Source organism: Rana temporaria, chromosome 5 (genome assembly GCF_905171775.1).
Source record: "Rana temporaria chromosome 5, aRanTem1.1, whole genome shotgun sequence".
NCBI lineage: Eukaryota > Metazoa > Chordata > Amphibia > Anura > Ranidae > Rana > Rana temporaria.
Window position 1 is genome coordinate 199484514 of NC_053493.1, and position 14710 is coordinate 199499223.

Below are 14710 nucleotides of genomic sequence, written 5' to 3' on the forward strand. Positions count from 1 at the left end.
AGACGGGCGTATTATGAATATGGAAATAAACCTAGTAGAATGCTGGCTAACGCCTTAAGAGAAACTCGGGCTAGGAACCATATTGAACAGATAAAAACACAGGGAGACATTTTGGTGAAATCTACTAAGGATATAGCAGAAGTATTCAGAGAGTATTATACCAAATTGTATAAAATAGAAGGGCAACAGGAAGCAGTAAGGATGTCTAACCGAGAACATCAGGGAAAAGAGTATGTAGAGGCATCAGGGCTGCCCGGGCTGTCGGAAGAGGAAGCAGGAGGGATTGATGGGCCAATTACTATGGAGGAATTTTTAGAAGCCATAAAAGTAATGAAGCCAGGTAAAGCGCCTGGTCCCGACGGGTATACACTGCTTTATTATAAGACGTTCTCTGAGAAATTGGCATCAAAATTTTTGACGGCCTTTAATTCAATAAGGGAAGGGCAGGAGATGCGCGAAGAGACATTGATGGCTCATATTACACTACTCCCTAAGGAGGGCAAAGATCCAACTAATTGTGCCAGTTATCGGCCAATTTCACTATTGAACGTTGACTTTAAGATCCTGACAAAAATCTTGGCCAACAGATTATTAGGATATATTCCAGCAATTATACACCCAGATCAGGTGGGGTTTACTCCTGGTAGAGAGGGGAGGGAGAATACCCAAAGGGTAGTAGGAGCGATTCATACAGTGCATGTTCAAAAGAAGCCGTTAGTGATTATATCTGCCGATGCTGAAAAGGCATTTGATAGGGTAGACTGAACATTCCTGAGAGTGGTGTTGCAACATATAGGGCTGAGAGAGGGGATGTTAAATTGGATTAAGAGTTTATATACATGCCCTAGGGCAAGAGTCAAAGTAAATGATCTGATGTCTAAACCTTTTTCAATTAGTAATGGGACACGGCAGGGATGTCCACTCTCCCCTATCATATTTGTTCTTACGGTAGAACCATTGTTGAGGACAATTCGGGCTAATACAGATGTTAGGGGTTTGGTAACAAAAGGAAGAGAACATAAAGTAGTGGCCTATGCGGACGACTTGCTATTTTTTATAACTTCGCCAGGAATATCTCTACCAGTATTGCTACAAGAATTACGTAAATACGGAGAGCTATCTAATTTTAAAGTAAATAGCAAGTCCGAGGCAATGGGTGTGGAACTGAGCGAGAAACTGGAACAACAATTAGTGGGGAATTTTGGATTTAGGTGGACGGATTCATACATAAGTTATTTAGGGACCAAAATACCAAACAAGCTGAGCCAAGTTTTCGAACTCAATTTTGCACCCTTAATCCGGCAAATAAAATTGGACTTTGTAAGGTGGGATAAAGAGGTATTCACGTGGTTTGGAAGAATAAATATCATTAAAATGAATGTGATGCCCAGATTGTTATACCTATTCCAGACTCTACCCATTAAGTTACCGGATTTTTGAGAGATATCAGTTCTAGGTTTGTGAGATTTATCTGGGCAGGGAAAACCCCGAGAGTACGCAGAACGGTGCTGACTCTACCTAAAGAAAGAGGAGGGGTGGGACTTCCGGACCCGGAAAGCTACTATGTAGCAGCACATTTAATGAGTGGTAGAATGGTGTATAGCGGATAAGAAAAAAACATGGATACAGATGGAGCAAAATATAACTGATATACCCTTGGAGGGAATAGTGTGGATAGAGGAGGGGGTGATACCAAAGGAGGTGAAGGGACATCCCACGATAGGAGCTACAATCCAGGTCAGTAAAAAAGTATTCAAGAAAACAAAGATGTCGGTACACCCAAGTCCTATGACCCCAATTTTGGGGACACCAAGTTTTGAGCCAGGATTGGTAGACCAACGGTTCAAAGAGGTAAGGCAGATGGGAATTAGTAGGATGGTTCATTTTTCAAGGAATAACTATGTAATGACTCGGGAGGAGATCGAAAATGAGTTCTCGGAAAACTTGGACAGTTTCAGGTTAATACAACTCAAAGCATATATACGGGTAGCCACGCAACATATGGCAGAATTACGAATGTTATCTGACTTTGAAAAGATATGTTTAAAGGGAGAGCCTCAGAGGCACTTACTTTCTGCTATGTACGCGATGGTGGTAGATCTAGGAGCTCCACAAGAATTGGCTTTTTTAAAAGCATGGGAGAGGGACCTAGGAATGACTTTTTCGGAGATACAGAAAAAGAAAATACTGCTATTTACCCATAAAGCCTCGATGGCAACTAAATATCAGGAGGGAGGGTACAAGATCTTAACCAGGTGGTATAGAACTCCGGCAGTATTGAATAAGATGTTTCCTCAAGTGTCTAATCAATGCTGGCGGTGTCAAAATGCAGAAGGTACCATTTTACATATTTTTTGGGAGTGTTCTGGAGTGCGAGATTTTTGGAAGATGGTGGCTGAAACAGTAAAAAAAATTACAGATGTGGCTCTTGTAGAAAAACCGTCAGTGTTCCTTTTGCATGACATCCCGTTATCCAATGAAAAATACAAAAATTCTTTGGTGAGACATTTACTTACGGCAGCAAAAGCATGCATCCCGAGTCTTTGGAAAAGTACAGTAGCTCCAACAAAAATGCAATGGATAGGGAGAATAACGGAGATTCAACAAATGGAAAACCTGACTGATATTAAAAGAACAGGAAGGGAAATATCAGGAAGTATGGTCACCATATGAGGAATATAAGAAACAGAATCCATAAGGGGATGCAAGGGGGGGGGGGGGGGGGCCGGACCTCAGGGGGAGGGGGAGGGTGTTTTTTTTTTTTTTGCTTGTTTTTTTTTTTTCCTTTTTTTTTTTCTTTTTTCTTTTCTCTCTGCTTTTGTTTTTATTTATATTTAAACAGCATAGGATAAGAAGGGTGTGGCTGAGAATGGGGGGGGCTCAGTCGGACAGGAGGTAAAATGTTTTTGTGCTAATAATATAGAGTGATAGTTGAGCTGTTCAGAATTAAGGGATAACCAGTGGTAAAGAGGATAGGTGTAAAGAATGTAATAATCAGAGAAGTGGATGTAAACTGTAATTTGAAATAGTGACTGTGTATTAGTGCATAATGTTGTTAGGATTGCTGTTAACAAAATAAAGAATAAAAAAAAAAAAAAGAAAAGAATGTCAAAAGGAAGAAGGAAAGTAAGGGTAAAAAAAAAAAAAGACCGCGAGCAAAGAGCAAGGAGAGAAAGAAGAGCAAGAAGCAAAAGCAGATTCCCTTGAATAATGCAGTGCCTTGAAAAAGTATTTATACCCCTTGAAATGTTACAACCAAAAACGTAAATGTATTTTATTGGGATTTTGTGTGATAGACCAACACAAAGTGTCAAATAATTGTGAAGTAGAAGGGAAATGATAAATGGTTTTCAATTGTTTTTACAAATAAATATCTGAAAAGTGTGGCCTGCATTTGGATTCAGTCCCCCCTTTTCTCCGATATCCCCAATTAAAATCTAGTGGAACAGATTGTCTTCGGAAGTCATTTAATCAGAGGTTTGTTAGATAACCTTAGTGAACCAACAGCATCATAAAGGCCAAGGAACACACCAGGCAGGTTAGTGATTGTTGTGGAGAAGTTTAACAACTCAAGACCCGGACCTTTAGGCAGCTAAAGGACCCAACCAGGTTTTGCGATTCGGCACTGCGTCGCTTTAACTGCCAATTGCGAAATTGTGACAAGTGAAATTATTAAAAATCTTTAAAAAGGGAGGTCCAGACCCCCCCCCCAAGAAAAATTAGAAGTCAGCAGCTACAAATACTGCAGACTTTTAATCACAGCCAGTTCCCTACTGTGCATGAGTGAAGCGTGCTGCGCTAATTGGTGCGGCAGTGGAGGAAGGGGCCGAACTTCCGGGAGAGGGGGTCGCGGCCCCCTCTCCCGGAAGTGGGGGAACGGTACCTGTCAAACACAGATACTCGTTCCCAAATGTGGCACCGGAAGGGGGAGGGGGGAGACTAATGAATGGAAGTTTGACACATCACAGTTAACTTCCATAGATCATGATAAAGTTGTAAATATATTATGCTTACAGTCCTCCTATTATCTTGTTTTTGATGCCTAAAAGCATCTGATGGCGTATGCTTTATACACACACACACACACACACACACACACACACACACACACACACACACACACACACGTCTAAAGCCTATGTAGAGTGTGTGTATGTAGGGGGAACTACCAGGGAGGTGACACCTCCACCAATCATCCCTGTTCGATCCATCTCCTAGTAACTAGGAACACAAGTGAATAAATAGAAAGGATGTATATGAACACAAATCAGACTCTATGGTCATGTGGACTGCTTAGAATGGGAACAAAAGAAGGGAATGGCTTGCCTGTTCACAGAAAATGGGTAGAAAGGGGGGCAATAGGTGATCCATAGCATCTCCTACCACAGCGGGGAAACAAGCAAAAAATGAGCAACAGCAAAACGGTAGGATCATCCAGGTTTTTCTTACTTTACAGAAGACAAATGTTATAATCATTAAGCCCTGATGCATATTTACTTTAAAGACACTTTAAAATAAGCTCAGAGTTGGGAGGTGTGAAATGGCATGCACTTCTCACAACTCTTAGTTAATACCAAATACTACAGTATACAAAAAAAAGGGCACTTTTGACTATCAGGTTATAGGCACTTACCTCGTTCACTAGCATCATCCACAAGAATGATCTCTTCAAGAAGGTGTCGTGGAGATCTATTTATAACACTGTGCACTGTCCTTAGTAATGTTGTCCAGGCTTCATTGTGAAACACGATTACAACACTTGTTGATGGTAAATTATCAGGATATAGTTTTGTTTTACACCTGAGAGCAAAAAATAAAAAATGTTTAGAAATCAGATGCATAAAAGGGCACAAATCAAGTTTAAAGAAGGCAAATTGCCACTTGCAGTGAAGCATGCACACCGGCTTTGATTTTGAGTAGAATTCCCCAGGACTCCTGAAACTTGGGGAGCTTTGATTTGCAACCATATATAAACTATGCAGTTATCAGATGTGACTGCCAGCTTTAGACTGCCCTCACTACTGGCCAGCTGCATTGGTGAACAGTCTTAAAAAGCAAAACTGAGGTGTCCCTACTGTTGGCAATGAGGCTTGGAAGACAGGGGTGGGTGGGCTAGAGCTGGAAATGAAACAATGTTATTCACATTCCAGAATGCATGCTTTTCAGGGTTCACAGGGCACACAAAGGAATCAGGAGAACCTGCTATTCACAGTACAGGCATACCCCGCTTTGCGGACACTCACTTTACGTACACTCGCGAGTACGGACATGCCCGAAAGTGTACGTAAAGTGCCTCGCAATTACGGACATTCCCGCGCCGCGCAGCTGCAGTATGATCTGGAGGGCGGAGCTGCCGCCCAGAGTTGTGAGGGAAGAGGCAAAACGTCCTGCGCGTTGCCAGCAAGCCAGTCCAGCATTGCCTGTCGGCCCAGAGGTGCTCAGCATAGGTGCTCAGCATTGCCTGTCAGCAATCCCAGCGCTGCTCAGAGGTGCCGCCAGCCCAGAGCTGTTCACCAGCCACAGTCTGCATAAACGTAAGTACCGTACGCCCCCCCTGCTATTGGCCCTGACCCCCCCACTACCAGCCCTGGACCCACATCATAGCCCCTGACCCCCCCACTGTTATTTTCATTGTTACAGGTACCTATCGTGCCTGCCAGCCCAGAGGTGCCCGCCAGCCAGCACCAAGGCCCAGAGGTACCCACCAGCCAGCATCAAGGCCCATAGGTACCCACCAGCCAGCACCAAGGCCCAGAGGTACCCACCAGCCAGCATCAAGGCCCATAGTTGCCTGCTAGCCAGCATCAAGGCCCATAGGTGCCTGCCAGCCAGTACCAAGGCCCAGAGGTACCCACCAGCCAGCACCAAAGCCCCCCAGAGGTGCCTGCTAGCCAGCATCAAGGCACATAGGTGCCTGCCTGCCAGTACCAAGGCCCAGAGGTACCCACCAGCCAGTACCAAGGCCCAGAGGTGCCTGCCAGCCAGCACCAAGACCCAGAGGTGCCAGCCCAGCATTGCCCAGAGGTGTCCGCCAGCCAGCCCAGCATTGCTTGCCAGGTACGCATTGAATAATGGCAGATAGTACCAAAAAAAGCCGTAAATCAATTACTTTGGATATGAAGGCTAAAATGATTAAGTTGTATGATGAAGGTAACTCAAGCTGAAATAGGCCGAAGGCTAGGCTACACTCGGACTACAGTTAACACCGTCATAAAAAAACAGAGAAAAACTTCTTGCAGAAATTAAGAGTGCTTCACCTGTTAACACAACAACAATTCGAAAAAGAGATAGCATTGTTGCAGACATGGAGAGACTCTTAATACTTTGGATAGAAAATCAGACTACACGTCATGTTCCTGTCAACCAGGCAATTATACAAACTAAAGCCTTAAGTCTATTCAATGACCTGAAGGCTAAGAAAGGTGAGACAGCAAAGGATGCAGAATTTTCTGCAAGCCGTGGATGGTTTGATAGGTTCAAGAAAAGGTCTAACCTACATAACATTAAAATACAAGGAGAGGCAGCTGCTGCAGATCATAAGGCTGCAGAAAGCTATCCAAGCGAGCTTGCCAAAATTATTCAAGATGGAGGCTACTCCATGGATCAGATTTTTAATGTGGATGAGACTGGTCTATTCTGGAAGAAGATGCCTGCAAGAACCTTTATCGCAATACAGGAAAGATCAATGCCAGGCTACAAGCCAGCTGAAGATAGAATAACCCTTCTGTTAGGTGGCAATGCTTCTGGTACCTTAAAGCTAAAGCCTTTGCTAATTTACAGATGGGAAGAGCTTTGAAGAACTACGTTAAAACTAGGCTTCCAGTGCATTGGAGAGCTAACAAAAAAGCATGGGTTACTGCAGCCCTTTTTGAAGATTGGTTTGACACCTGCTTTGTTCCAGAGGTGAAAGCCTATTGCAAGGACAACAATATCCCTTTCCACATTTTGCTGCTTGTTGATAATGCCCCTGGACACCCTCGAACACTAGATGAGCTGAACCCTAACATTCGAGTGCAGTTCCTACCACCAAATACTACCTCACTACTGCAGCCAATGGATCAATGCGTCATTGCCGCCTTCAAGTTAAACTACTTAAAAAGAACATTCAGTAAGTGTATTGCAGCAATAGACAAAGAAGAAGGAGAAGGTAAAGAAGTCCTATCCAAATTCTGGGAAAGCTACAACATCTTGGATTACATTAAAACTATAAGAGATGCTTGGAATGACATAAAGGAAACCACAATGAAAAGGGCCTGGAAAAAATTATGCCCACAGTTAGTTGATGATTCAGAAGGCTGTGAAGATCATGTAGCTACTGTTACTGAAAATATTGTAGATATGGCAAGGCAGTTAGAGCTGGAAGTGGAGCCAGAAGATGTTGCTGAACTGCTTGCGTCCCACACAGAGTCCCTCAGCAATGAAGATCTTCTAGAACTTGAAGAGGAGAGAGAAGAAGATGTGCAGGATGGGGTTGAGATCATTGATCATCAGCCTGAAGGTTTAACAACAAAAATTCTCTTTGAAGCTTTCCGTCATCTTGATAGCGCCATGGCTCTATTTGAAAAGCATGATAGGGATTTTGAAAGAAGTTCCAAAGTCAATGCTAACATCTCAGGGGCTTATGCCTGTTACAAAGAAATCTACAGGGAGAAAAAGAGAGCTACACTTCAAACCTCCATAGAAACATACTTTTCTAAAAGTCCATCAGCACGCAGATCATCATCAACTGACAGTCTGTTTCCAGCTCTGACATCACCACCGTGTCCTGCTCCTATTGCTACTTGTAGTACACCCAATTCTCCAGCAAGAAAGCGCCTCATTTTTGAAGACTTGACTTGTGAAACAGAAGATACCTGCATACTTGACAGTCCATTTCCAGCTCTGACAGCACCATCAAGTCCTGCTCCTACTCTGATTTCTTCTTGTAGTACACCCATTTCGCCAGCAAGAAAGCGTCTCGCCTTTGAAGATTTGACTAGTGAAATAGAAGATACCTGTATGCCTTCACCCTTCCTACCACAATGAATTATCTCAGCTGCTCTGGCCTTGCAACAACAATGAGATGGGGTAAGCTTACAATTTTTATTTGAATATTGTGTTTTTTAGTTATCAATGCATTATTCATATCAGTTATGCTTGTAAATGACTATTGCAATGCAGTGCACACATTTTGAAGTGAAAAAAGGTATTGCTTCACTTTAAGTACATTTTCGCTTTACATACATGCCCCGGTCCCATTGTGTACTTAAAAGCGGGGTATGCCTGTACATGTCATTTTCTTTACCTTAGCCCAGGCTGCGGGAATGAAGCCGTGCGAGTTCAGCTGAACCCACACTATTTCACTCTCGCTTGTCAGTCCCCATTTCAGCCGTGATTACAGAGAGATCTGTGCAGGCCGACATTGCAAAAAGTAGTACAGAAACTACAGATGCGGCGTTGCACCGATTAGGACAAAGCCATTGCTGGCAATTGCAGGCAAATGCAGACGATTTGTCAAATCGCATGTTAAATCACACCAGTGTGAACCAGGGCTACAATAGACTAGTTTCAATAAAAATATTAATTCAAAAGAGCCAAGTGCCGGGTAACATAATCCCTTTAGAGTCGGTTCACACTAGGGTGACACGACTTCCAGCACGACTTTCAGAAGCAACTCCAACACGACTTGAGCATGAACCACAGGGCGATCTGGGGAGATTTACAACACGACTTGAAGTCATCTCCAGGACAGGAGACATTCCAGTGGCCAATAAAACAACAATCAGCTCTGGGAGAGGGAGGGGGAGGGGGGGGGGTTTGCCTGAGAAATGTATGTTCTCTTCCTGGAAAGTTGCTTCAGTTAAGACAGTGATTCGACTTCTGAGGCGACTTCCATTGAAATCAATGGGTACAAATCGCCTACAAGTCGGATTGAAGTAGTACAGGAACCTTTTCTGAAGTCGGATCGCCTTGAGTCGTGTGTATTAACACCGCTCCCATTCACTTCCATTGTTTTTCTCTACAGCGCGACTTGGGATGACTTGAGGCGACATGAAGTCGGATGGCAAGTCGCCCCAGTGTGAACCGGCTCTACTGGTTGTAAACAACAGGCATTAAATATGAGCAAAGCATTTCTCTCTGCTGACTCGTTCCTATGTTATCAGCATGAGTCACTTATGTAAGGTTTTCCTGACACCAAGAAATGAAAAGGTGACGGAGAGGAGACCTCTAGTGCACAGCCTATGATTCAAATCCCTAGCTCTGCATGTTCCCCTATGTACCATGAGGAAGCGGATTCTGCCCTTGCCTCCAATCAGGGCTCAGAGCTGTCCTCACCGATATCTGGACTTTGGACTTCAGATCCTCAAATTCTGGACTTTAACTACTTGCCGACCAGCGGCAGGTCGGCTCCCCTGCCCGACGCGCGTGCCCGGCGGGTGCGATCATCGCCGGGCACACGCGGTCGCTCGTTACAGGGCGAGGACCGGGAGCTGTGTGTGTAAACACACAGCTCCCGGTCCTGTCAGGGGAGAAATGCCTGACCGTCTGTTCATACAATGTATGAACAGCGATCAGTCATTTCCCCTAGTGAGGCCACCCCCCCTACAGTTAGAACACACCCAGGGAACATACTTAACCCCTTCCCCGCCCCCTAGTGTTAACCCCTTCCCTGCCAGTGGCATTTTTATAGTAATCCAATGCATTTTTATAGCACTGATCGCTATAAAAATGACAATGGTCCCAAAAATGTGTCAAAAGTGCCCAAAGTGTCCGCCATAATGTCGCAGTACCGAAAAAAAAAAACGCTGATCGCCGCCATTACTAGTAAAAAAAATAATAAATGCCATAAAACTATCCCCTATTTTGTAAACGCTATAACTTTTGCGCAAACCAAACGTTTATTGCGATTTATTTTTAGGAAAAATATGTAGAAGAATACGTATCGGCCTAAACTGAGGAAAAATATTATTTTTTTATATATTTTTTGGGGGATATTTATTATAGCAAAAAGTAAAAAATATACATTTTTTTCAAAAATGTCGCTCTATTTTTGTTTATAGCGCAAAAAACTAAAAACCGCAGAGGTGATCAAATACCACCAAAAGAAAGCTCTATTTGTGGGGGGAAAAAAGGACGCCAATTTTGTTTGGGAGCCATGTCTCGCGACCTCGCAATTGTCAGTTAAAGCGACGCAGTGCCGAATCGCAAAAAGTGCTCTGGTCTTTGACCAGCAATATGGTCCGGGGGTTAAGTGGTTAAACTGGTGTACAGTACAGATGGCTTGAGATAAACATGTACAACTTCAGGAGCATTAATTTTTTTTTCTGTGTATCATTTGGTGCAAGTCACTTCACTCAGTATATGTGAGGGTATTTACTGTATGCTGTCAAACCCTTAACCACTTCAGCCCCGGAAGAATTGGCTGCCCAATGACCGGGCCATTTTTTGCGATGCAGCACTGCGCAGCTTTAAATGACAAATTGGGTACAGCATCACACGACCGCGCAAACAAAATTGATGTCATTTCCCCCCCCCCCCCATATAGAGCTTTCTTTTGGTGGTACTTGATTACCTCTGCGGTTTTTATTTTTTGCGCTATAAACAAAAGAAGAGCAACAATTTGGAAAAAAACAAAGTGTCTTACTTTTTGCTATAATAAATTGCCCAATTGAAAAAAATAAATTTATATATTTTTTCCAGTTTAAGCCGATATGTATTCTTCTACATATTTTTGTTAAAAAAATGGCAATAAGGGTATTGGTTTGCGCAAAAGTTATAGCGTCTACAAAACAGGGGGTAGTTTTATGGCATTTTTATTATTATTTTTTTTTTACCAGTAATGGCGGCGATATGCGATTTTTATCGCTTTATTTTTTCTTAAAGTCAGCATCTACAAACACTGTAGCTGCTAACTTTTAATAAGGACACATAGCTGTCCAGGGAGCCCCCAGTTGTGTTCTAACTGAAAGGGGGATGGGACTGACTAGGGGAAGAGATTGATCTGTGTTTATACATTGTATGAACACATGATCAGTCTCTTTGTTCCTGAGAGAACCAGGATGTGTGTGTACACACACACACACATCCCCGTTCTCGTTCTTTAACGAGCAATCGCGGGACCCGCATCGGCTCAGGGGACACAATTCGAGCACGCGCCTCCAGAGGAGTCTTAAAAAGCGGGCATACAAGCTATGACGGTTTGCGCAGGGGGGCCAGCCTGCCGCATTATAATTGCGGTGGCTGGTCCTGAAGCAGTTAAAAGGACCTTTAGAAAGCAACCAAGTACAAAACGTGTAGACAGAGATAAGAACATTGAGTTAAAACTACCTGAAAGCTTCAGACTCTATTCGCAAGACTGAGTCCTGCCCATGGGCTGTTGTAGGAGGCACCCTGCCCCTCCTTTGCTGGTCGGATCGGGCATCTCATTTACAGGGCATATGCCCTTAAGGAAAGGACCAATTCCACCAGGGATATTGGTGTCTCATGGGCTTTCCATCAAAAAACATCTAGGGCTGAAACAACTAATCGGCAAAAGCAATTATGAAAATAGTTGTCAACCATTTTCATAATCGATTAGCTGGTCAGCCGATTAGTTGGTTTACACAGTGCAGCACACATACAGCTCAGTACACCATCCATACACATCAGTATACACAGTGTAGCACACATACACCTCAGTACATATATGTCAGTAAGTGCCTGAGAACTTGTGAATGTGAGAGAAGCAATGCTTCATTTGACACGTAGTCCAGGGCAGGATAAGGAAGTGGGTGATTCTAAAGGTAGAAATTAATTTTACCTTGCTATAGGGTAGGGATCCTCAAACTACAGCCCTCCAGCTGTTGTGGAACTACACATCCCATGAGGCATTGTAAAACTCTGACATTCACAGACATGACTAGGCATGATGGGAATTGTAGTTCCTGAACAACTGGAGGGCCATAGTTTGAAGACCCCTGCTATAGGGGCACGGTATACTACACTTTGAGTTTATTAGTTATAGGGGCACTCTGAACAGGAGGAGTCAAAAGCCCTGGCGGAGAACCCCAGAAGAAGAGGATCGGGCTGCTCTTTGCAAAACTATTACACAGAGCATGCAAGTATGACATGTATGTTATTTAATAATGAAATCCAAAGTTTACAAAATCACTTTAAAGACTGTGCAGGGAAGATCAGCATCTGAACCCCCAGAATATGGAGGCCGATAGAGTGGAGAGACTATAAGGCATTATAACTACTTTTAAAGTAAAAGTTTATCAATATCATGCATTATATTCATTCGACTTAAATATGAAAAGATATATATATATATATATATATACATATACATACACTGCAGCGCATTAAGAGCCGTAGTGCGTGGCCGGCAGGAGCGATGCCAGTGACACACAAATCCCTGCTGCCCTGTCAGGAGAGGAGAAACAGATAGATTATTGTTCCTACTTGGTAGGAACAGACTGTCTTCTCTCCCAATCAGTCCAATCCCCTCACAGTTAGCACACACCTAGGGAACACTTAACCCCTTGATCGCCCCCTAGTGTTAATCCCTTCACTGCCTGTGACATTTATACAGTAATCAGTGTTTAAAAATAAAATAAAAAAATGGGATATTTATTATAGTAAAACATTTTTTTTTTCAAAATTGTTGTTATTTTGTTTGTAGCGCAAAAAAATAAAAACCACAGGGGTGATCGAATGCCACCAAAAGAAAGCTCTATTTATGGGGGGGAAAAAGGACATCAATTTTGTTTGGGTACAGCATTGCACGACTGTGCAATTGTCAGTTAAAGCGACACAGTGCCGAATCGCAAAAAATTGTCCCGGTCATCGAGCAGCCAATTCTTCCGAGGCTGAAGTGGTTAAGCAGTGATCTTGTACACCTGCTTCCAAACACATAATGAAGGCTGTACCTTAGCAACTTACATTTCTTATTTGTTCAAAATATTTAAAATGCATTTAAAGTTACATCTAAACAATCCTATATACTAAAAAAGTTGAAGAGTACATCAAATAAATGTACAGATTTGGCAACAAAGATGTCCTGAAATTAACAATGCCAAGTATTATGATAGAAAAACAGATTAAAATACAGGATGCTTATTTGTTTTGTCAGTGGTATGGAAGTCTGGAAAAATATCAGTGAACTCTGACACACGCCAAATACTGCCTCAACACTTCCTCCCCCTACTAATCCAATTGTTCTGCCCAAGGTTTGGATGAAAGCATATTATCTGGCCTTTACCTCCTCAATGGCAAAATGATAAAAGTCTGTATAACCATATGACTGCACAATATATTACTTTTCTGCCCTATAAAGGCAGCTAAAAGGAAAACAAATACAGCTAGCAAAATTAGGCTAATTACTGCTGAGAGACGGTTCACACTGGGGCGGCACGACTTCGGGGGCTACACGGCAAGGCGTCCTGAAGACGACTTCAGAGGCGACTTGCAAAATGACTTCTGTATAGAAGTCAAAGCAAGTCGCCCCCGAAGTCGTACAAGAACCTTTTCCAAGTCGGAGAGACTTGCGTCGCTCCTATTAAAACGGTTCTATTGAATAGAATGGGATGCGATTTGTCAGGCGGCTGAGTCGCCTGACGAGTCGCCCCAGTGTGAACCAGCTCTAAAGAAATTATGTTCTCAGTTATTCCAATATTTAAAAAAAAAAAAAAAGTTAAAGCTCTTGCAAAAATGTTTTAGATGTTAACCGACTTTGATTAAACATAATTGATTAAATTGTAACAAGTACAAATGCCAATCAGGATAATTCTGTACATTACAGTATACAATCCTAGTGCTTCATGTGCACGGGACGTTTTTACAACCCCTCCTGAATGATTTAACTTGACAGATAGTAACCCACGTTTAAAACGTCCGTATTGCCGCGTTTAAAAAAACTAGTAATTTTTTAGGAAAAACACCTATAAACGAAACGCGGGTTACCGTGTTTAGCGTCTGAAACTTTGGCATCTGAACTTTTTTTGCCTTTAAAAAAAGGCCTATAAAATGCAACTGCCTAAAAACGACAGTAAACGAACCTGTGTACATACACACAAGACAAAATTGCACCCGATTGTGGAATGGCGACAAACCTTTACCCATAAAAATCTCCATAGGCGACATTTAAAAAATTCTACAGGTTGCATGTTTTGAGTTACAGGGGAGGTCTAGGGTTAGAATTATTGCTCTCGCTCTAACGATCACAAGCTCGTCGGGACGGGGTGCTCTAAAAAAAAAAAAAAAAAAAATCTACATTTTTTTTTCCTTTATTTTATTGATTTTGACATTGTTCAAAGAAAAAAAATTGGGTCGCTTTTATTCTTATTACAAGGAATGTAAACATCCCTTGTAATAGAAAAGAGCATGACAGGTCCTCCTAAATATGATATGGGGGTCAAAAAGACCCCAGATCTCATATTTGGACTAAAATGCAATAAAATTACAAAATGTTGTCATTTGAAAAAAAAAAAAATGGCCGTTTAAAAACTATGGGCGGAAGTAACGCCGCTTCCGCCCTGCTATGGAGGAGTTCCTCCTAAAGATTCATATCAGAGAGTGCCTGGTATTGTCGGCGATCAAAGTCTGATTCCTGTTCATTGAAGTTGGACGTACAGTTGTATTCAAAATTATTCAACCCCCACTGAAATTGATTGTTTTGCCAAGTTTGACATTGATTTTGATCATCCTGTCATCCTGCTTACAATTAAAATCAAAGAGGCACGTGTAGGTC

At 42.5% G+C, this 14710-nt stretch overlaps 1 protein-coding gene across 2 annotated transcripts in view; it reads right to left on the reverse strand.

Moving 5' to 3' along the window:
* Positions 1-14710, reverse strand: part of GALNT1 (polypeptide N-acetylgalactosaminyltransferase 1) — a 229675-nt gene that overhangs the window by 89869 nt on the left and 125096 nt on the right. For both annotated transcript variants that reach the window (XM_040353475.1, XM_040353476.1), the window contains exon 4: positions 4634-4800. In XM_040353475.1, coding sequence (XP_040209409.1) covers positions 4634-4800 — 167 coding nt within the window. The remainder of the gene's footprint in view (positions 1-4633; positions 4801-14710) is intronic.